This window comes from Ptiloglossa arizonensis, chromosome 4, assembly GCF_051014685.1.
Source record: "Ptiloglossa arizonensis isolate GNS036 chromosome 4, iyPtiAriz1_principal, whole genome shotgun sequence".
In the NCBI taxonomy this organism is placed as follows: Eukaryota; Metazoa; Arthropoda; class Insecta; order Hymenoptera; family Colletidae; genus Ptiloglossa; species Ptiloglossa arizonensis.
In genome coordinates, this window is record NC_135051.1 from 13,580,883 (window position 1) to 13,605,602 (window position 24,720).

General features: G+C 49.9%; 1 protein-coding gene across 1 annotated transcript in view; it reads right to left on the reverse strand.

Moving 5' to 3' along the window:
• LOC143145276 (uncharacterized) overlaps positions 1–24,720 on the reverse strand; it is a 53,085-nt gene that overhangs the window by 5,993 nt on the left and 22,372 nt on the right. Inside the window, exon 4 of the mRNA XM_076308493.1 lies at positions 1,428–1,572. Within this exon, the coding sequence (XP_076164608.1) occupies positions 1,428–1,572 (145 nt within the window). The remainder of the gene's footprint in view (positions 1–1,427; positions 1,573–24,720) is intronic.

Sequence of the window (24,720 nt, forward strand, 5' to 3'; positions counted from 1 at the left end):
AACGAGAAAGATAATTTCTCCGCGTTCATTACGGTCCACCGAAGGAGCCGTGAATCCGAAGAATTAAAGCGATGTTACGTATCGCTTAACGAGCGACGCGAGCGCGCGCTGAGAGTTTCCACTTATAATTAGTACGTTTGGGTTATTAACGAACACGAGTAATTAATTACGCGTCAAGCGGCCCACAATTGTAACCGCCCCGGGAAGAATGGAGCCTCCAGGTTTCAGCGGAGACTCGTTAAATAATATTAAATAGCTGCTTTACGTGAGCACACACGCCGTCACGCGCCCGGTGCAAATACAATCAGCTTCGTTACCAGCGACGAAAATAAATTGCGGCTCACAATGGATAGTAGGAGACCTACGAGTGATCCGCGAGGAAACGCGATGGCCAGCGACGTGTAAACGGAATGTTTACGAATTCGTGTCACTGGAAACGCTCGAAACGGACAAATCCGGTCCGAGGAAACGCGATTCGACCATACGGAGAAAATACTACTCGACTCGAAACTTGCAACCCTTCGTGCTTGCTTCAAAATGACGTGCAGTGTGCGTTTTATCGGTAGGCCCGAAAATACGAGCAGCGTGTGTTCGAAAATGAAGAAGTGGTGAATTAAATTTTTTTTTACGCGAGTCTTTGCTTTCGAGAAAATCTGTGTGAAAAGTTTACGGGGAAGAGATCGAGTATGATTTCTAGAAAATAAACGACATTGTAGCATTGAAAATAGACAGTTCATTCGACGTGAACGTTTCGATCTGGAATCGAATACTCGAGTTTCCGCTGTCTTCGCTCAAAGTCGTATTTTGTTCATTCTTCTTGCTTTTATCAAATTCGTTGATGATTCTAGATTTACACTTTTAACGAGTAAATTATATCGAAGAGGAGTCGATCTTGTTTATGCTACGATTTTCGATGTATATATTTTTATAAGCGAGGAGCGATACGTGCGTATCTATTATACGTTTCGATGCAATTTAGGTAACGCGTTCGTAACTCGTTATTTCTACTTGCGTCGGTGTGCGCGAACCTCGATGATACAGCATCGACCGTTTTAATTGATTCTAATTAATTACAAGATAGTAAGAACGACGGAAAACGGATAATACAACGTGAAATGGACAGACACGTTTGTCAACTCGTGTACGTGTACTTGACGAATCTTGGAGATCGATTTTCTCGAAAACGGAACCTCGTACGAAGATACTTTATTTAAAATTTTCTATTCGTCTCGCATTACGGATCGTTCTACGTCGGTTTGTACCGTTTGTTCTCACCCACCCTGCGCGATACGTCGAAAATATACGCGTACCACGGAAATAAAATGAAATAACGATGATCGAACAAGATTTTCGTCTTCGTTACGAAGATCGTACAAATTCGAGCTACTTATCGACAGGATAATGTACGAGTGTCAAGAATCTCTTACCTCGATGTGGTTATTTCTGTTGTAGTGGAGGTTGAGAACCCGATAGATTTCCGAGTCACCAAGGACCCGAAGTTCATCAGCGCTCTTCACACCCTCCGCGACCGCTTGCCTCGCGTATTTCTCCATTTGGATGTAGTAAAACTCCCTGAAAAAAACACAAGCAAATTAATCAGACGATATAATAATTCTCCGTTACGTTTTATCCTCGTACGCGCAACTTTGCTATGAAAAACAATTTATCGAATTCGTTGAATTAAACTTCTAACGGCACTCGGAGCGAGCTTCTCGGGTCTTTGGAGTTTTCCTTGATATTCGTTAACAATCGATAAACGAAGTCGACGTTACTCGAGAGTTTGCAACTAACGAAGCTTCTGTACACCACCGCTGATTATTCTAGTTCAGTGACAAGAAAAAGTTGCATTTGGCGCCATTCAACGCGTTTGAGACCTACGTTTCCTATTCCTGTCATGAACGTAACTTCGCGTTCTACCCGTTATTTAGGTACCATTTTCTGATCTCTCCGGAATATTTATATCTACATGAATTGTCGACGTTTGTACTTAATATCACGCTTCAGTGCTAACCATGTTTGTACATTAATTTCTTGCACACAACAGGTAGTTCCTTTTCGAACTACGTGATCTTTCCCTCCAAAATATCGCCATTTCGCAAGATTTCAATTTTCATTATTCGTCCCGGTGTAACGAACGATCGAACTTGTGCTCGCGAAAATTCGATCGTCTGTTCCAGCTTCTGGAGGCAAATTTTCGTTTCGAAGCGTTTCTCGAACCGTTTCTCGAGAAACTGTTACTCGTATTACTTCTTTCATTTCGCCTTCTACTCTAAAAGGTTTACCACGTAATAAATACAACGATATTTTTCACCGATAGTCTCACGACACGAATGGGCGTCTCTTCCCCTCCCACCCGTTCGCCAGGGACATCCTAAAGGCGAAGCCTCGGCGAAGACGCGAGATGGACGACCGATCGTGTCCGCCGCGTCGTCGAACGCGTTAAACGGGCGTCGAGGTTTCGCGAACGGATGATTAGAAATGGAAAAAGGTTGAAAAAGATTGCTCGCCGCGCGAACGATAAATCTCGAGAGCGGATGTTAATTAGTGTCGATGCGAGGGCCACCCTCGTTCCTTGGGTATCCAAGTTGCTCGTAGGTAGGTAACGGAAATTTCCGGTCGGCGGGGCCGCGAAAATAATTTTTTCCTTGGGAACCGTCCGCCACTATGCTCGACGTTAATTCTCGCGGAACGGAGAATGCTAATGCACTACCGATAATTAATTAAGGGTCGATACTAAAAGTGGTCTGACGCAAGCGGGAGAAGATGAAGGAGGAAGAAGGGGAGAGAGTCGCAAAGAGGTGTGTACAACTCATCGTCGGCTGGCAAGCGACGCGGTTCAAAGAGACTATTAAGAACGTGTTACAGTGTATCGTCCAAGAAGATCTCGACACCCTCGTCGGGGCAACCGTCGACTTTCACGGCGAGCGAGGAACACACCTGCGCCTGCGCGAGCTCCAAACATTGCGGGATCGCGGCGTCGCGCTTTTTCTCCTTTCCTTTGCTCGGTAAAGGAAAAAATCAAGCGCCCGTCAAGTTTCCCGTTTACGTTCATTAATTAACGCAGTTAAAACAAGCACAAGTCGCTAATTGGCGGGTAATTTGTATAGTAATAGTGACCCGCGTCTCCGTACGGGGAGCCGAAAGGGGGCAGCGCGAAGGGGTGGATCCGCTTCGGTGGATCTCACCGAAAACTGAGGAAAGAGTATGGGTACGACGCGCCACGAACCCGCCACGAACCCGCCACGACGCGTCGCGACGCGACTCGCCGCACCGCGCCGCGCCGCCAGAGAAACGAATGCAACTTTGAACGTCGCGGCCCTTTGTGCGACGTCTTTGCGCGCAGGATTTCAATGCGACTCCCACTGATTAAGAAATTAATTATTTTCTTTCAATTGAAACGCCGAGTTTCCATGCCGGGCTCGTTCGTTTTATCGCGAAAAGGGGGGAGAGAGGGGGCGAGAACGCGGAGCTCGCCGTAGCGAGCAAGGCGCGTGTAAAGCGCGAGGAAAAGGATCGTTTAACGATCCCATTGTATTCCGTGAAACGTTCGCGCAACTATTCCCTGTCTTTGACGCGCCACGTATTCGAAGCTCGTTTCGTTTCCTCGGCTACCGAAGAATTATTTACCGTACCGCGATAGAGGCAAACATTCGAAGAATCGGCGAGTAGCGGCGAGTTACCGTCATTTCGATCGTTCGTGAACGCGAACCGACCCCAAAGCTGGAACGTGCGACGTGCATCGTATTCCGTGAAGCGAACGAACCGAGGTTAATCCTTTGCCGTGCTACTATATTTAACTCGACGAAATCCGGGCCCAACCGGTAAGAGACAACAAGCGCTAAACGGGCCAGAGTGAAAAGCGCGGGAACACTTGCAATGGTGCAGCTACAGGCTTATTTGCTTCGCGCGTTAGAGTTTACGTGGGCGTCGATACTAATTCAATTCTTTTTCCTTTTGTATATTTTACGGTACGAAATTTTATGTTACACTAAAGTGGACCACACGAAAACAATGAATACCTTACGGTCGATTAATTCTACGCAATAGATAAGAAAGTTTGAAAAGTATATTTTATACATAAACGCTACGTTGATACTGGAACTACCAAAGGGGGCAATTTGACTCGTTCGAAACTGAGGGGTTGGAGGAGAGAAAGTTTTGAATATTCCTTCGTCATGGGCGGTATTTTGTTCGAAAGTACAAGTCCAAAGGAAAAGAGACTAAAACCGAGTCGAACGCGAAAGGAAATCGTACAAGAAGATGGCATTTGGTCAACAATGAATACTTATCGAACGAGTTGATAACTGCGGAGTATTTATTGATACTGCGGGTAAAATTCTAAGAAAATTCTAAGAAAAATATTTTCTTAGAAGTTAATCTTAACACTAGAACTACCAAAGGGGTCAGTTTGACTCGTTTCAAACTTTCTTTTAAAATTACTCAATTATTAAAGGTGTCTTTGCCCACAATATTCATCGACAATTATCAAAATAGACGACTAACGGTACTCGTAAATTAATTTGCCCTTTGCCCACCTAACTTCGAAGATACGTACGCGGTCCGATACAAATACTAATACGTTCACCGTTGGTAGTTCTAGTGTTAATAGGAATTAGTCTTTCGAGCGTCTTCGAGTGTAACTTCGTCAAAAGAAACGCAATAATGCGACGCCTAAAAATAAATAGCACATTGTAAGCGAAAAATTTAATTAAGTTGTTTACTGCGACAATTCTTCGGATCTCAAATATAGTATTTCGACCGTTATCTCCTCCATAGAACTATTTCTAGTATACTAGGTTCTTCAATAAGTTTTGTCGTTCGATGAAACTTATCCAACACTATAGTACTACCTTTAGGTTTAATCGAACGATAAAACATATCGAACAAGCTATCGTATAGCCCCGATCTTCGTTTCACGAATCAAACTCGCGAGGTTCACGTTTGGGCCGCGTACAATTCCACGTGTTCGACTCGAGACAATCGTGGTTGGTTCAAAATTGTTATCACGAGTCAGATTCGTAAAAGAACGACAAGGGTTTAATAATCCCCGTCGCAGACCGATCGAGACGTACCCGGTGGTCTAGACTATTGTTCCTCCGCATCATCTTCGATCACACTCGAAAAGGGAAAGCAACGAGTCAGCCGTCATCGGGGCCGGTTACGAGGGGGTAAAAGACGCGGAAAGACGACGACGAAGAAGAGAGCCGTCCTCGTATTTTTCCGTACCGCGAGCGAGCAAGTCGAGCGAGGTAAACACGCGAACGACTTGACGCGACAACCGAGAGAGCCGAGAACGGGTAAGCGGAGTCCGCTACTTGCCCGGATATTTTTCCATTCTTCTCTTGATCTTTCTTTCCGGGGTCCCTATCCTCCTCACCCTTAAACGCACACAGAAGTCGGCCCCAGAGTGGTGGAAGTATCCTAGAGTAGCAAGCCAGAATGGCAGCGAGAATGGCAGTCAGGTTGATCTTGCACTTTGGATCCCGAGGGGATGGAAAGAAGTACGGTTCAGCGGGAAACCAGCCGGTAGTGCTACTGCGGCTTGTATAACTCGAGGTTCCTGAATGCTCGACAATGTGAGGCAACCAGTTTCAACCTTCGGGTCTTGGTCTTCGCTCGGTGCCGTTGGGAGCAATTTTTAAGATTGCTTCCGCCTGGCGGACTCGCGCGCGACTCGTCAAACAGAGAATCGACGAACGTTTTCCATATCCGTTGCGGTTTACGAGAGAAACGAGCCGCACCGTGGACGATGGAATATTCCGTTAAGCTTTTTCGTTCTCCCTTTCGCGGAAGATGTTCGCCTCGTATCGTTCCTCGTTTGCTCCGTGGGTCCATTCGTGGCTGATCGAGCGAAGTAGCTGGTCGTTGCTGAAATACGCGGGCTCGGGGCGAATCTCGAGCAACCTCGAGCAACCTCGAGCAACCACGAGAACCTGGTGGCCCTGGAAATCGCTATCGACGGTTCGTGTAACGAGTAAGACCGCGAGACAGGTAACGACGAAAACAGGATCACCAGCCGTGAGTGGCACTCGTCGATCGAACGCACTCGAACCAACGAAAGAAAACAATGGGATCTTTCGTGCGTCGCGTCCCGATCTATACGTAGCGACCCGAAGAAAGGGCAAGAGGAGGAGTCAGGTGGCAGAGACGCGAGAGGCTCTTCTCATTCGATCACTCCAGATTGGCTCTCTCGCCAATTAAGACAATTTCGCGTGCTCTTATCAGCAGTCAGTCAGAGAAGGTTATGCACACGAGAGGAGAATTGAAAGAGGAGTGTGTCTCTGCAGAATCGTGTCCCGCGCCCTTTCTCTCGCTCTCTTCCTCTCTTTCTCTCTTTCTCTCTTTCTCTCTCTTTCTCTCTCTCTCTCTCCTCTCTCCTTCCCTCCCTCCCTCCCTCCCTCTGTAGCGCGTTCGCGTTTCACTTTCGCCCTTCCTGGTTGCTCTCCCTTTCGCGCGTTCTCTCTCTCTTTCCGTCTCTCTATTTCAACGTCTCCTTGAACCGTCACCAGCACCCACCCATCAGGACCGAGCCACCCCCGACTTCAGCCTCTCGGAGGTAACGTGTATGTGTCACCTGCGTCTATAATCCTTACTCAACCACCCATCAACCGCATTCAAGCTCGTCGGATCGCCGAGTATAGGCGGAATATGGTAGGCAGACTGGGCTAGGTCTGGGCTGGGCTGGGCTGGGCTCGGCTGGGTTATGTACCTACGTAATACCGCGTGGTAGATACTTATATATATCCGCGAAGTGCCTAATTAAAACAGACACCAGGAGACAGAGAGAAAACGGGACGAGAGACGAGGCTGGTCGCATAATAGGGTGTAAGGGCGCGAGGGAGACGGCACTAGTTCCGTAGTCGGTTTGACAAAAAGCCCGAGTGCTAGAATTGCCACTCTTCGACCACCAAGTGCAGAGGAGAAGAGCAACGGTGAGCGAGAAGAAAGGAGAAGGAGCGAGAGGGAGAAACCGAGAAGGAGAGGAAGAGAGAGACGAAAGAGAGACCAGAGAGGAGAGAAGAGATACGAGAGAAGAGAGAAGAGAGTCGAGAGAAGAGAGAGGAGAGAAGAGACAAGAGAGAGAGAGAGAGAGAGAGAAATAAAGAGAGATAAGAGAGAGAAAAAGAGAAAGAGAGAGGCCACCGGGAGGAAGATAGTGAGAGTAAGGGCTAGAGGGTGAGCCGCGGAGTCATTCATTATAGTATTGTATAATTAGGATAATAATAAGCTCTTCAGGGGCTTGGGTTTTCTTGCGCCCCGTTGCAACGGGGCGACGTCGACAGAGAAAGAGAGAGGAACGACAGAGACAGAGGAAAAGAGCGCGATCCTCCTGGAGGGTGCTGATTATTAGCATCTAATTACGAGCTGCTTTTGCCCACCGAAAAAGAGAGAAACAGTGAGGGAGGTGGCGGTTAGAAAGGAGACGAAGATGCGGGGTGTCTTCGAGGAGGGAATAATTAGCTCTTGCCGCGAACGGATATCGTTACCTCGCGTTTTTCGCGATCCTTGCCAACGCGAGAGATTTCCTCCGCGATGGAAAGGGCAACGAACGACCAAGGTCTAGAAGCATTCTTCTTTACCGCGATTTGTACGACTCCGACGGGAACGGTTTCGCGCGCAATTTAAACGAGTTCCGTAATCTTTCGTACACCCTTTCGACGATTCAACGATCCGTACCCCTACCGGGTTCGGATTTCCCATACCCCGTGAGAATACTTCGCCACGGTGGTCGGTTAGTCTTCGACGATTCCTCGAAACCCGTGCATCGATTTCTCGTGCATCTCCTCTCGCACGAAAGACCACCGAGGACCGCTGAATTCTCGAATTCCTTTCTCGCGAGGATGCCGCGCATCGCGACGCGGCCGATGCGACAATGCGAGCTTCAGAGGTGCCGCGTATCGAAGCGTTTAATGGCAATGACGGTTGTCGACGTGACGCCTCCTTCATACGTGATCTTTATCGTCGCGAGTTGCTGTTTCGACGCGTCGCTTTTGTAACGGTTTGCGCGCCGTATAGGCGAGAGCACCAATTAAAAGGGGGAACACCGGCACTTGGTCGTTTTTCCATTTTTTTTTCTTCAATTTTGCGCCGCTCGGTACACACTCTGGTCGATTTGCGGGAACAAAGACGCGCCTATGTATATTTTTCTTCCCCCCCACCACCTCCGTACGAAAATCAATCGTCACCGAGACGTCTTCCGGCGGTTGGCACGCTCTCGAGGTAGACGATACTTCGACGGGCTAATTTCGTGTTACTCGTGTCTTTGAAACGGTCGGGGGGTCGAGACGACTCACTTCCCGGCCCGTTTCACGAAGAATCCCATTTGCATACCGACTCGGGAAAACCACGAGACGGAATCGCGTGTATTTTGAAAGCGCGAGGTGACTCTGGGCGTAACGACGACTCGCGTCTTCTCGTCTTACGGTCTCCCCTTCGTCGCTTCTATTCAAAGATCCACGATCGTGCTTCTTGAGCCAACCAGCCGGCTCCCTTTTAACGGTTATGCCAAGTCGGTCGACCTTCGACAATGCAGAACACCTCAACTCCCCAAGACCGGAGCTGACCCTTAAAATCTCAACCCCTCGCGCGGCTTTCTTGGCGGAACTTTCCCACGGACGACTCCCTCGAAGGGGAGAAGACGCTTAAGGAACGGCCGACAATCCGCCAAGATTCGCAAAGTGTCGGCTCCGGTGTCGATCACCTTGAAACCTTTGTCCCGTACTGCGAAACAGCTGTGCTCCAACTGGGAACGAACTTGGCGTCCTTTTAAACCTATCCCCCTCGAACGTTCGCGATACTGCGATCGATTCACGAGATCGATCTCGGCGTCGATGTTGACGGAAAATCGAAACGACAATGATGAAATCGTAGCTAACAAACGCATCGCTATTTTCCAGAGAGAGGATCTCGGAGGGTAGATTCGTTTAAAAAAAACGCGTTATCAACTGGTCGACAGTGGTGTACCCTGGTGTTCGCGTTGCGTTAATCACGGATAACTAACCAGTGAGACTAATTGTTTATAAAATATTCTTCGAGACTGCTCTAATCTTTATTAGAAAGTATTAACCGTTTTTGGTAATTAGAATTATTTTTCAAGTGTCTTCGAGATTTATCCAAGATTTTGCTAATTTCCAAAAGCATTGGAACGAATGCAACGAGTCAACAGTTGAGGTTAGTCTCAAGAACTTCCATTGTATCGGTGCCAAAGGGTCGCCTGTTACACGGTCAAAGGTTTGGCTACTTTCCTTTAGGTTTTCAGCAAGGTACTATGTTTCATCACTCTACGTTTCTTTATATACTTTGACTTTACATTCTTACGTTCACGATTCATTACGCTACTGGACACGCGAGATCTCAGCGTATTATAACGAACTTTGTATTATAATCTGAATGTACAACGTACGAATGATTAAAGAATATACAATTACATACTTTGTATCGTACTTGTAGGTTAGTTTTAATTTCTACGAATTAGGTCGGGTTAGTTGGGCTAGTTTTACTTTTGATCGTTGCTTATCAATTTCCACGAACACGCGCCATAACTAGTAAAAATTAATACCGTTTCGGTAGTTACGAGTTGTAAGAAGGAAACTCCTCGATCGAAGTAACTCGAAGAGGGATCACTCTTGAGATCCGATCTTGAGCCCCGAACACCGCGATAACGCGTCGCGTAGATTAATTTTTTTTCCATCTTGTACGTTCGGAGAATCGGGAAAGCACGTGGCCGGTGAAAAGCCCGGAGTCTTGGGTCCAGGGAGGTTCAAAGGGGCATTTAATTCGTATCGCGATGAGCGTCAGCGCCGACAACGGTCGTCCGCGTATTTCCTTATTACCACGGCAGCAGGCTTCTTTCATACTGTAATTATCAGTGGGCAGAAACGGGTCCATTTACAGAATACCGGCGCGTTCAGCACAATTAACAGAGAGTCATCGCGGGCGACGTTTACCGGCGCATTCAGCCGCCATCAGCGGAGATAAATTCACGCGTGGCCGCTTTGTGCGACGACCGATGGCGTCACAGCCAGCTGGAAAAACCGTCGCGGCCGCGGCGAGGGTGCGGAAGAAGAAGCTCGCAAAGAATTCGAGAGGAACGTCGTGCCACGCTCTACTTTATCCTCACGGGTAACGGGCACGAGGCGTGAAAGTGCATATAACGAGAGAACATTAAGCATCTGCGCGCGCGTGTTTACGTGTTTGCGGGCGTTGCGCGCCGTCTCGCTTCCTCGCCTCGCGTCGCCTCGCGTCGCGTCGCGTCTCGTCGCTTCGTGCCGCGTCTCGCGCGCGTGCAACCGAGTAGACCTTCCACAGACGCGCGTCCTCTCTCTGGGCAGATCGCGCCCCGTGTACGTGTGTCTACGCCTGCCCGCGCCCGCCCGCTCGCCCGCCCGCCCGCGTCCGCGACCGCCCGCGCCCGCCCGCGCCCGCGCCCGCGCCCGCCCGCGCGCGCCCGCGCGCCCGCGTGTAGGCTTGCGTGGCTCATGAGCGCGCGGATGGATGGGTGAGTACACGCGTTTGCCCGTCAGGGCGTAAACGTCCATTCAGAGGGCGCGTTCAAAAAGGTGTCGCGCAGGGTCTTGATGCTGCACCCTGTGCACCCTTCTTAATTAGTAATTAACACTTTAACGCCATCTGCACTCAGACTTGCAGCGGCAAACGCGACGACGCTCGTCGCGGCTGACGGCGTTGGACGCGGTGTTTCGTTGTAACAGTCGACGACTGGCTGGCGGTACCGGAAAATCGAATAATTAAAATACAAGTTAACAAGTGATTACTCCGTTCTCTTCCGTCGCGGCCACTCAGCCAAAGTACGATGCATTCCGTGAGCGCGGTATTACCGACGCGAGCTTAAGGGTGCGCCGACGGTGTTGTTGATTGCGACCGGCGAAACGGTGGTTGGACTCACTGAAGGGTGCCAGGGGGTGGGGTGGTATCCGGTGCCGCCTTTCGGAAGGGGTGACGGGACGCGGCTCGTGAACGATGAACTTTTCCGCGGTACCTACGGGGGCACCCAACGAACAGATACGCGAATTAGATCATTTTCTCGGGGTGCGCGCCGCGCGTTTAAATTACGCCGGCACGTAATTGGAGTTTCTTTCAGAATACCGGGGAAACTCCGTGGATTGCCGCGACACGGTGCCGTTACGCTCGTCAATCTCCCTCGCACTTGCGGTCGTCTTTCCCGGTTATAAAATATTCGGGTACAAGGTTAGCGTTGCGCGTTGTACTTTTTTATACCCGGTTAACCCGGACGTGGTGTTTCTCGTGATTTCGATTTTATTTCACCGATCGTTTTTGTCGTTTGGGCACCGTGAATGCTCGAAAGCTCGTCGACGCAACCGTGGGTGCGGTGAACGCCTGAAGGCGTTCCAAGTACGTGTTAAGCGAACGCAACTCCGAGGTTTCCGCATGCGACCCTCGTGAGTTTGAATTTCTTTCGAGTAGTGTTTGCAAAATTATAAAGCAACGTTCCACGCGTTTCTTGGCCTACCCGATGCATTGCAGCGGGTAAACGAATTCAACAGAAACGAATGTCTCGTACGAATTATTATTTAACGCATAAACCCTTCAATTTGAACTCTTCCCATATCTATGCGTAATCGCTGGAAAAGTGAGAAATATATTGTTCAACTTGTCGAATTTTTGAGAAATCTCTTTTTTCGTTTACCAACAAGATTCTCGGTTCTCGCGTATTATTTCTCTTTACCCTGATCTTCCGCTTTGACTTGGTTCTTCTTGTGATTTTTCTTTTTTTTTTTACTCAATTTTTTTATTATTTTCGTAGCAAATATAAAACCGTCGACAACACGAGAGTTATCGATTTTCCGTGTTCCACGAGGACAATAGAAGGCTATAGTTATAGAACCGGTGTCTCTCGATAACGAAAGTCAGAGTCAATCGACAAAGTACGAACGCGATAAAATCGCCGTTAAGTTCTATACTTTCGTAGACAGCCATTGATCTTTAACGCGTAACGTGTTTCGGTTACTCGACATGGTGGAATGTTCGAGCGTTTCGAGTACCAGCGACGAGGGAACATAAGAAAACGTGTCTACGAATGGTTCAAAGTTAAAGAAATTCAACGAAACCGGAAACGAACGATTAACGACAAAAATCACGGTTGGACGAGTGCTCTATCATCGAGAAAGACTACGTTCCAATTGTTACGTACTCTTTCGAATATTCCCTCGAGTAGACGTTTACCGTGTGCGTAAAAGACGATCTAACAAAATAATCGGTCAAAGTACATCGAAATTACTTTCGTTCCGTATGAGAAAAAAATCGTCCGCAAGCGAGGTTAAATAGAAGACGTCCGAAAGAAGATGCGAGTTACCAATCTACGGATAGGTATCTCGCAAAAGTTACATCGCCGTTTCGAAAACAGCCGTCCCTTCGGGCAACCCCACAAAAGGGACACGCGTGTCCGTGTTTCCACCGCGTGCTCCATCGTCCCGCTGCTAAGCTACCTTTTTTCCACGAACAAGTTTCCTAAGCTTGCGAGACAATCGTTCGGCGATCGCGCAGCAGATGTGCCCCCGACAATGAGCTCCTGGGCCCTCGCCCTTCATAAAAGAGGGAACTCGAGAAACGGTGGCACGAAAAGGTGGAAGGGAGAAGGGGGCCCCGTAGTGAACACGGGGGTTCCACGACAGGGCATAGACTTAGCGGGCGAAGGTTCCGCGTGCCGCACGCGCCGATCTTACAATGCACACTCTTCGTGTGCCCCTTGCTTTTCGACTCCCCTTACCCCTTATTCCCTCTCTCGCTCTCTCTCTCTCGCTTCATTTTTTCTTTTTTTTTTTTTTTTTACATCTGGTTGCCTTAGACACACGTCCCCCGTATTTTCCCCTCGTTGATCCTCTCTCTTTTTCTCGGCTCTAACTCGTTTTCATTCTCTTAGCCATCGACAGGGGAGCATCGCTGTCGGCAGACAGATAGACGAATAATTCCGCGGGTCGCGGCGCACGCTCGACCGATGCAAATCGCGCTGAATTTATTATGCAAAGCGTATTAGGGCCGAAAGCGACCAAGGAGACTCGTCCGCGCGCGAGTGTTCATCGAAATCGGACCTAATTTGCATACCTTGTCCGACGAGGCGTTCCGGTAACCGATAGTGCGCGCGAGATCTTTCCTTTCGACCCCGGTTTGTTCCAAGAAACGCGCACACTTGGTCAATTTGTTTCGGTACGCGTCGACGAGTACACCAATTCGCGATGATTTCGAGAACGAAACGGATAGTAGATTAGCGAAACATCATCGCGAATCGTTGTCCATCGAAGAAACGTGGATCTTGAGGAAGAAGAGAAAGAAAAAAACACGGGACGGAAGATCAATCGGAGAAACGTAACCCGGTTTCTTCACCGCAGCCACATGGAGACTCTTACCGCGGGGTTTCGGGCTCCCTTAAGGGAGCGAGCGAGAAGAAGAAAAAGAAATCCGGCGAGAGGGGCGTAGAGGGGGGAGGGGGAAGGTAGTGCAGGGCTGCACGATACGTCCAAGCAGAGAGGGGTGGATTTCAAAGCTACGAGGAGTAAGAGAGAGTCGAGGTTCTGGGGTCGGTGGGTGCACAGGCCGAAGCTAGCGAGGATCAGGGGCGAGGAGGAGGAGGGTGAAAGGTTGGGCGAGAGAGGGGGTGGGTGCAGCTGCTTTGAGCGGTTTCACTCTTCAATGGTCCCGGACTATCCCTCCTTCTGCTGCGGTACTAAGCCCCCGTCCGCCTTCCACCTCTCCTTTAACCCCCGCTGGCGTCCTCGTCCTCCTCCACCTCCGCCTATCGGCCGCGATTCGCGTCCTCGTCACACGTCGGCATCGGCCAAGCATTTTTTTATTCGATCGATTTTTTCCCTGGCGGCCGAGCCGCCGCCGGTGCACCGGCCGTGTTGCACTATGCATGTGCAACCTCGCGTGCATAAGGTGCGAAAGCCGGACTAGACCATTTGGGTGTACGGTGCTCCAAAAAGACCGAGCTCTAACGTGGATGCACTTTCAGTGTGGCAGTGGCGGCGGAGGCGGCGGAGGCGGCGGCGGCGGAAGCGGAGGCGGCGAGCTGCTGCAACGCCTGGGGGCTGGACGCTAGAGGGGATGTCAGACGCGGGGGCCAAAGTGCCCGGTCGCTTTGCTTTAAAAGTATTCTTTGATTATGGAAGATCGAAGCTCGGATCGAACGAAATTTTTAATGGTTCAATTACCGGGTTCCGGTACGATGCATCCTCGAGCGTCTTACTTGACCGTGGAGCGAGGAACCCTTTCAACGGGAATTCGAACCCTCGGGGGTCGTTGACCTTCTTGAACCGATTAAAACGTTCATCGATCGGGAATCGCAGCGCGGAAGTCTCTAATTACGGTTGTCGTGAAAATTCGAACCGTCTGAAAATCCACCGTCTACGATCGTTTCCAATTGGCGATCTCGCGGTTGCGTTCCTTGCGAATTTCCTCGAACGAAACCGATCGACGTTTCACATCGGCGACGGTGCAGCCTAGCTCGAGAAGCCTTCGCGCTCTCGTCGTCTAAACAACTACGAGCATCTCGGAGATTTTTCGGAAATTGAATATTCCGCGTTTGTTCAACGATTATCCAAACCGAGCACGCGAGAGCGAAAGTCGACGAATTTCTCGGCTACGTATTTACCGATCCAATCCGTGGAAACGCGTCGGTCATCGACTCCCCATTCAGCCGAGGAGCGAGGGGGACCGTTACCGCGAGAACCATGAAAGAGTCTGAACGAGCGAGTCGGGGTCTCGACGTCACCGACGATTTCTCTGGTATTCTAACCTTAAATTTTGCACATCTGTCCCGAAGCTCCGATGCCTGCTGGGACGACAATGAGGCAGTTAAGTCCTCGGTGCATCGGCTGAGTACACATGGCGTACGGGCAGTGAGAGACGAAAAAGAGGGGAAAGAGGACAAGCGAAAGGGAGAAGGAGAGAAAGAGTAGGACGAACCCCTGGCACACACGTCGACGCAGGGGCAAGTACACCCACGGACTCCGGGTAGCGCACGGCAACACGTACACATCCGAGAGAAGCGTAGGAGAAGGGTTACCTAGGTTAGGGACTCGGAAAACATCCTTTGTCGAATACCCTACCGGGACCGCTCAACCGCCCAGCAACTCGTTCAACTCGCTCAGAAATAATCAATAATTCTTTGTCGTCAAGTTTACCTCCTGTCATGCCACGCTAAACCACATTACGAACGCGACTCGTAGCTCGAAAGAGCCGCAAGACGGAACAGAGACGCGCGACCGATCTAGCTTCTGTATTTTCGAGCGAGTCTCTGCGCTCTGTCGCGTCACTTTGCGCGTCTCTCGTTCGTTCGAACGTCTCGCGGAAGCTTCTCCTCGCAAAATATTTTCCCTAGCGCGGAAAAGACACTCGGTGCATCGACTGGTAACGCTCGTTCCCGAGGAAACCGAAGAAAAAGTTTTGTCCGCCGACTGTTTGCGAATTAACCGACGACGTTTTCACAATTTCTCGCGTGTATTCGCGGGAATCGATGTTTCGTATTCGGGACGATTGACAGAGAAATCGAAGGAGTGCGGAGAACTGTTTTCGCAAGTTTTTCTTAATTTTTAATTTCTTTTTCCATGTTTTCGTTACCGTAGGGAATACGTTTCCGTAGGGAAATTGACGTGGTGCAGAAAGTATCGCGTTGGTTTCGCTGTACGTGTAATCGTTCCTCGAAAAGAACGGCGCCGCCCTTCGTGATTGGTCCCACGGAGAGCGACGAGTATCGTGAGATCGTCGCGCGATCCGATCTACGAAGGACCGTTACGCGTGCGATGAAAGATGGGCCGAGCTATACCGTACGGGGGGAGGGGACACGAGACAGGGGAAAAAAGCAAGAACCCGACCACAGTGAGAGAGAAGGAGGGAGACGGTGAACACGCGCGCAAACCGGCGAAAGAAAGAAAGAAAGATACGAGAGACTCTCTCTCAGGGGTGAGACTCATGGCAGTAGGGCAGTAGGTTAGCTAGGGGCGATAGGCACCCCCCCAACATCTCTAGTGCACATAGTCCGTTGGGTAACAGTAAATAGGATTTGCTAGACAACTGTCGACCACCGGGGGACGGGCCGGAGCTACCGTAAATATTCGACCGGCTTACGTTTATGGCTCTAAAACGATTCCGTCGGGCCCAGGTATACCGGGAGGGGCCTCCTCTTCCATCGAGAAAGGAACGAGGATTACTCGGATATCGGGTTTCGTGTTTTCTTCGAGTTAATTGGTCTTGTAACCGATACGCGACTCCCCGTTCTTCGGAAGCTGACGAACCACCGACGATCTTTTCTCTCGAAACGAGAATTACGGGCTGAGACTCCGACGATGATTTTAAGAGTTTTAATACTCTGTGTAAATTGTACGTTTCTCGTATTACCAAATCCCTGTTTCTTGAAAGCTAGAAGCGAACGAGACGATTTGCCATTTTCAAATCGAGGGTCGCGAGTGGAGAATTCTTCTCAATTAATGCACTTTAGAGTTTCATCGTGCTATAAAAATTGTATACTCTTCATACTATCGAATCTCTGTTTATTGGAAGTTAGAAGTATACGAGATTTTCTTTACTCAAAATTAGGATCGTGAGTAGAGAACTCTTCTTAACAATGTATACTGTACTTTAGAGTTTTATCATGCTATATAAATTGTATATTCTATATATTGCCAAATCTCTATTTATTGGAAGCTATAAGCAACAGAGAAGATTTTCTTTCTCCCAAAATTAAGATGGCGAGTAGAGTTCTTCTTAGTAATTCATACTGCACTTTAGAGCCTCATCGCGCTATAAAAATTGCATACTCTCCATATTTTCAAATCTCTGTTTATTGGAAGCTATAAGTAATCGAGAAGATTTCCCATTCCCAGATCGGGGATCGCGTCTAGAGAATTCTTCTTAGTAACCCATACTGCACATTAGAGTTTCATCGCGCTATAAAAATTGTATACTCTCCATATTACCAAATCTCTTTTTATTGAAAGCTATAAATAATCGAGAAGATTTCCCATTCCCCAAAATGAGTATCACGAGAGGAGAACTCTTCCAATTTATACACACGATACTTTCCAAGGTTCGTTGCTCCACAGAAAATGGATAAACGATCTTCTCTTCGTTTCCAAAGTTCTCGACGAGTCTTCGACTATCCATTCGCAATTGGGCCACGCGTTCGCAGTCACGATCTGTTCTTTCGCGACACCGAGTGTCCAGCGCTTAAAGACCATCGTTGTTCGTCGCACGAACAACAGACACGGCTTCCTACATTTTTCTCCGCAGACACGCTCGAGGTTGCTATTCCTTTAACGACGCCGGCCTACTTGTCACCCGTATGGTCGTGTCGTAAGATAGTCGTGCTTTGCGTACTTCGTTCGCCCGCATGCTTCCAGCGTGCTCAAGAGTCGACTCGGCATATGGGCGATTTACATACGACGCCAATAAGAGTCCCGTTCGGCGGCCATTTGCCCGGGGTTCGCGGCCTCTGTGCCCGTTCGAACGCGTTCTTCGAAAGGATACGATTAGTTCTTCGAATTAAAAATACACGAGCTATCTGAAACTCGCATACGGAAGATTTCCACGAGGCGTTCGTCAGCTTTACCCGCGTCGCGCGCGGACGACGTTCGATCGTAGCGGAGTAAACAAACAAAGTAGCGGAAACAAAGTAATAGGTTGCTCGATAACTTTCGTCGTTCGATAAGAAATTGAGCTATTAGGTTCGTTGTTTTATTTTTCCAAAGAGGGTACTACTGTTCGATGAACGTGTGTGATGTTTCATCCAAGCCTGTCGACTCGTTCGTATATTTACAGTTCTTCAAAGATGAAGTGTCATAGTGTCTTTTTACAATGGAAAATTCGACAAAACTTATCGAACAACCTAGTAGATGGTTCGATAAATTCGGATTCTTCGCGTCTCTGGAATTACCGTTTACTATCGCGGTTCATTTTTCTAGTTACATAAGACACTCGGTTATAAACGAATGTCGATCTCTCGTTAGCCACCGAGCGACGCAAATCTGCATCTACGGGTTGCACGACATTGCATAATCGCTGGAAGAGCAAGAAACGTATCGTTCAGGTCGCCGAATTTTTCTGAAGCCTCGTTATTCGTTTACCAACGAAATTCTCGATTTTACCTATTATTTCTCTCTGCGATCTACCGCTCTGGTTTTCTTTTTACTCAATTTCTCTATTGTCTTCGTAGGAAATGTGAAACCAAGTGTTGGAGATATCCGAAAGGAACACGGAAGACTTCTCGTAGGCGTTGGCGCGTACTCGCGGGGACGATGCTCGATGGGAAAGACGGAAGGTAACGGGTAAAACGCGCGTTGTCCGATCGACGCGTTCCCGAACGCGGAAACAAAGTAGATCGTTCGATAAATTTGAATTCCTCGCGTCTCTGGATTTACCGCTCGGTCTCGCGTCCCCTTTTTCTAGCGTCGAAAGGCACTCGATCGACGCCTGACTGCCGGATAGGAACGAGAAAGTGCAGCCTGGGACCGACGATGCCGAGGGAAGAGTAATATCCCGGGACGAATACCGTTTGATCTGGCTCAGAGCCACCGTGTAAAGGACAGATGCAATTTGCCTGATATCGTTTTACTGACAAAAATATCGAATGACGTGGCGCCGGGACCGGTGACACCGACCCTCTCTCCGTCTTTGAACGGACGACGGATATTATCGGTTGGGCCGTGTTCGTTGTTGAATTTCCTACGAATCTTTTTTCCCCTCCTTCTTTTTTTCCTTCCTCGTACAACTAGCCCTTTCGTTTAACCACTCCGTCCGTGTTCGAACGAGCGCCGGTTTATTTTGCTCTCATTGGCATCATCGAGTCATTCGCGTTCATTGATCTCTCTTTTTAGCTCGCGTAAGGTTCATCGATTACCGGACTCGAACGGGCTCGTTGAATTTTGAGCTAACCGCGTGTTGCTCTATTATTTTACGATTCGCTCGTTTGATGCACCGCGAACCGTAACGTTTCGCGCCGTATCGGCCGCGACGCGAGAAACGCGGACCACGGACCGGTTTCGTGTTCCGGCACGTGGGGAAATTTCCGTTGCTAGCCGCCATTGGTCGAACGATCGAAAACAGAGCCGGAAGCGATCGCGTTCGAGGGAGACTCGCTCGTTTTAAATTCGAAAGTGTTTCGGCAACGCGGAGAGGGTAGGGGGAACAGTTCCGGCACCAAAGAAGACAGAGAGGTGGCAGGGGGAGGAGGTGGCGGAGCAAAACAAAACGGAGAACCTGCGGAGGTTCGTGTCAGGTTCGAGGACTCCGCGAGATCGCGACCGCGAGCGCGGGCGCGCATTGTTTCGCAATCGGTGGGAGAAATTGCTGAAATTTCGACGCGGTGCCGGGCGCCGTGGGAACACCGACGCTCGTTATTGATTGCGAAATCACTTTCTCCGGTTTACGTGTATCGCGTTCGTCCGGCTAATGTGTCTACCTTTCTTTTTCCTTCTATTTTCACCTGGTACCCACCCACCGGCCATCCGTCCCTGTCCTGTTCTCCCCGTCCCGGTTTCTTTTTTCGCGCTTTTCGAACGCGAAAACGCAGATGTGACCGATAGAAAATGGCGCGGATTGAAATGCATTTTGCCCGGCCTGTACGTAGGCGTCGCAGACCCGGACGAGATTTGAAAGCGCGGAGGGAGGGGGAGGAGGAGGAAGGGAGGGAGAAAACGCGGGAGAGGGACACGCAGGTAGGGCAAATGAAAGAAGAGAAGACAGAAACGCCGGTGCGAGCGAGAAGAGAAAGTCGAGGGTGGCGAACAACGATCCGAAGAGAGAGCGAGAGAGGGACCGACGGAGAGAGAGAGAAAGAGAGAGAAAGAGAGGGAGAGAGAGTGAGAGGGAAGGAGGAGGGTTAGCGCGGCGGACGCGGAAGAGGTAGAAGGGTCGTCGGGGGGAAGCGGAGGGGGATTAGGGGGGGGGATGGGATTTCAAACGAAATCAATTCAGAGTCGCTGTCCAGTCGAACGTTACCCCCGCGAGTGGCGGGGTAAATGTTGGCCGAAACAGTAATTTTACGCTCGGTCCGCGCCGATTTCGAATCCCGACGCTTTGCCGCGAAACGTCACAGGAGGCATCGAACCGATTCCCCGTGGGATTAGCGGGAAATTTAAAGTTACGCTCGGCGAGCCGCCACCCCACGAGCGTTTTCTGCGTCACGGGTCACGCGCGAGCGTTCTTCTCGCACTCGGAGCCACCCTGTGCCCGTTCGATCGTTCGTCGAAATTTTCGAGCGGAACGAGCCGCGATCGTTGCAGTCGGCGCGTCGAGCCGAAAAACACCGCGAATCGTCGATCGGGAAAGAAACGTAACCACTGTTTGCCGAGAGAGAAAGATAGAGAGAGAGAGAGAGAGATAGAGTAAGCGTGCGAGCGATGGAGGAAGTGAGAGAACGATATAAAATTAAATCGGTGTTTATCTCGCGAATAATAAAAGAAACCTCCAGAAAAAGTCGTGGCGTAATAAATGGCAGAGGTGTAAGTACTCGCACGAGCTAAGAGGTTTTATTAAAAAATACTTAAGTGCCATTTTAGGAGCGGTGAATAAATGATGCGCCGCGCGATAGAGGTAGAAGAATGGACATGTAGAGCCGAGAGAAAGAGGGAACTCGGAGGGCGGGGGGAGAGACTAATTCGAGGGTATAACGAAGTCGACGGTAATCCATGCACGGACAATTTCATTTCTGCCGTCGTGAACCCTCTTTCTATCCCTCACTCCCTTTTCCTCCAGCATCTCGTTCTCCTTCTCCTCCTCCTCCTCCACCTCCTCCACCTCCTCCTCCTCCACCTCCTCCTCCTCCTCCTCCTCCTGCTCTACCACTGCTGCTGCTGCTGCTGCTGCTGCTGCTCCACCTCCCCTCTTTTTCTCTCTATCTACCTCTCTGCCGCCGGAGCCTGCGCGGTAACTTTTTTGATAAACTGTTTTCCGCGTTTTTCGCCGGTGGATGTAAATTAAATCCTCCATGGAGGCCGGAGGAGGCTTGCATCTCCCGGCTGCCCCCAGGATCCGACCGCCACCCCCCTTTAACTCCCGGCGTCCCTCGCTCGGCTCGCAGTCCCCGGGTCCACCTGCCATCGCGGCGGATACAAAGCCGATTAGGGCGGGATACCGGCTACATTATCATTTCGCATTTTTCGTCCCGAGTGTCCAGGACAACGCTTGCTCGGTATCTCGTCGATGACGAGACGCGCTCGTGAGAATCCTGGGCGTCACGGGGGTTGCGGATGTCGTCTAGGCGAGCGCTTACGCGCTTCCGCGCTCACGCGAAAATCCTACGGACGAGGATGGAAAAAATTACGCTCGACTCGGCCGGGCCGAGCGTCGCCGACGAACCGAGCGGACGCGACGACGACAACGACGACGAAACAACGCTCGTTCGAGAATAAAAATTTATAACGAACGCTCGATGCAGCGTTCGTCGAACCGACGCGTTTTCGACCGTGCGTGTACCCTCTTCCGCGCACGTTCCAATGTGTAACGAGCAAAATTGCGCAATAATAAAAATTCCGACGTCGAGAGTGTACTCGGCCACTCGTAAAAGTTAAACGCGTCGACAAAGTAACCGGAAAGCGCTATTTACGAACGATTACACCCGCTCGAGAGAAAATTACGATTATTGAAAAACAATCGCCACGGATGCGATTCGACGACCGTAGAAATTTACACGTCGATGTTACAACGATTGATAAATTTATATCGGAGAGCAAACTTAAGGCGTGTACGTTTTTATTCGACCGATGTCCAAGCGGCTGCTAAATATTTATTTACAGTTTCTTTCATCGATTTCTTTCCCGACAGGTACTACATTTCTCGGGTCGGATAAAAGTTGAGAAACTTGAAATATTTAGAGAAAGGTAGAACAAACACGGAACGTAATTATTCATTCCTTTTTTGCTGATATACGATAATTTATTCGGTGAAGATCGAAAAAGAAATATCTGCGATTAAGTAAGGACGCTTTAAAATGCTTATTCGCTCGTAGATGTTAACAGGAAAGGGACGGATACTTTTCATCAAAGATCGATCGTCTTTGTTCGATTTTGCTTCTAATTCTTTGCAGGAATCGGATAGTTGCGCGTAAGGTGCAAACAACGTTTCCATCGGCGATTGGTAGAGCACGCGTCTGTTTCAACCAATAGGGGATCTCCTTTCTTCCGTGCATCCGAAATAATACGAACAAAATCGTTCGAACCGAGTGTACAAGCAGGAAACAACGATACAAAGGACGAAGATAACTTTGGAATCCGTAAAGGAATTCAAAGTGTCGGATATACATTGCAACCGATAAGATATATAGCGCAAACTATGACTAATGTTACCAACTATCGTACATGTGCGTTGTGCATCGTTGAAATGAGTATTGTTCGTCCGTGCTCCGCGAATCTGCATTCGTCGCGATCGATCGTTATTTTTTACTACATTTCTCGAAAGAGCTAAACCTAACCCAAAAACCCAAGGTAAGATCTCCAATAAGGGTCGGATCTGACCCGCGTGAACCCCTTGTCATACAATCCGAGTTTCAACTCTCACCGTCTTCGCGAACGCTAAATGTTCTTTTCGAAGACATTGTGCGAAAGTTTCTTTGCAATATTTAAAAAAAAAAAAATACATTTGAACGTACGAGAATGTGACCAAGACTCAACCGTGGTTCTTACGTCTGGCTCGGTTTCCTTACCCCGATTCTCGCACGATATTCTTAGACGAGAGGGTTAATTTCTCGAATTATATTCCGGGGATCGTGTCTCGCGGTAACGATGCACAAAAATCACCGCGCTCGAATTAATTTATTCGAAAGGCACGCGACGCGTGTCCGCTCGCTAAGCAGAGACCCTGCCGCGGTCTAGTCCCCGGTCTTACGGTTTTAGAATTTCCCTCCTCGCTGCGTCTGAAAAATACCCGAGCGCCGGTTTCACGGGAAACAGATACGCAAAGTCGGCGAGTCCGCGTGTACTTAACGACGGTGAAACGGGGAGAGAAAGGGGTTGAAGGAGTGGAATCAGTGTCGCGAGAAAACCGAGCCCGGCTCGGTAATAACCGCTAGTCTCGTCTTAAGGCAGAAAAGAAGATATTCGTGTCAGTTGGCCTCTCCGGCCGCAAACGGCACAAAAGGGATCGCAAAGGAGAACGATCAATATTTAGTTACTCCGAGGCGCGGTCAATATCGCATTTTAATTCCGTAGCGAGCAGCGTCCCTTTTGTACCTGCGGCGGAAGGCGATCGGGGTGCACGGGCAAAAAAAGAAGTCTCCCACCCTCCCCGCCCCCTCCCCATCTAACCGACGCTGAGACGGCGCATTCATCGGACGATGAATTTTTTTTTCGAGTTCGTCGGTGCTTGCACTTGGCGACTAAGTAATGCATCGCAAGTAGCACACATCCCGAGCAAAGCCGCCGAGAGGGAAGTAGGCACGGTGCCAAGTGTTTCCTTCGCGGATCGGCCAACTATTTCCAATATTTCTTAGGGAGAACCTGATATTGTACACTAGCCGGGAGATGTTTCGGAGTAATTTGCGCCCGGCAGGAATGCATTCGGCAAACAATGGGAATACGGATAACGAGCCCTCGGACTCTGTTCATACGGCCAGGACAATGAAATTCTTTATAACGTCACCAGCGTTTTTCTCGAGATATTAAATACCCGCGGTAGGTATGATGAAACTCGGAGGCTTTACGTAATCAGGCCACCGTGCAATGTCGCGTTTCACGGGGATCTAATCAATTGTCGCCGTTACCGGTCTTCCCGTTTAGACCGATAGGAGTCGTAGCGGCGAGAACGCGTTCGTGGCCGACGTGTACTACGTCGTGGGACTTCTCTTTCGGCGATCGCTCGTCCGGAATCCACGCAGGGACGGGTAGAGACGCGGATACACGGGGAGAGACGGGGAGAGACAGGGGAGAGACGGGGAGAGCCGGCGCGGCGTCTTCCGCAGCTCGCCGGAGTCGAAATCACTCGAGATCGCCGCGCGGGCGAACCCACCCCCGCGGGCAAGAAAACAAGGAAGAGGGGCGACGTCTTCGTTCGTCCTTTGGCGTGCTTTCTCTGCGGGCAAGGTCAACGAACCGTTCCGTTCGACCAACAGGACGACCGAAAAGAAGACTCCCTCAGGGGGCGGCGAGAGGGGGCGGTGGCAGGGAAGAGGGTCTTTGGCAGGGAGTGTACCGTACTCATGCTGCAAGTAGCAGCTCATAGTGGCGGATTAGCCTTGCAGTGGCGATGCTTACATCCCCTATAAAGTCCCCTGCCATCACCCTCCACCACCCCCTTTTCCCTCCTGTTCCTCCTCCTTTTCTCTCCCCGCGCGGAGGCTCGCTCCCATCGAAACCCCGTCAGCCAGCCCCCGCCTCCTTCGTTGTTCCTCCCGCGATAACCCTGCGGCCACCGCATTGTCTGCCACCCAGCCAATACCAGTCGTGTTTCTCGTACTTGTGTTCATTATCAAAAAATTCGAAAAGGAACGATGCTGCTGCTGCGGCTGCCGCCTGACTGGCTGCCTGCTGCAACGCCAGCAGGAACCCCTTATGTTACGGCACTGACATTTCGCGAGGGTGGCGAGCCCGTTCGCTCTCTTCCTCGCCTGCCTGATCAGGACTCCCATTCTTTCTGATCGAATCGCGCGGTGGAGGTGTTGCGCGCGATGGAGCCGTCCAACGGCTCGTGGATTTACTTCGAGGCGGTTTCTTCATTCGTGACGAGTCCGAGTAAAGGGCGATCGGCAAACGTCGACTC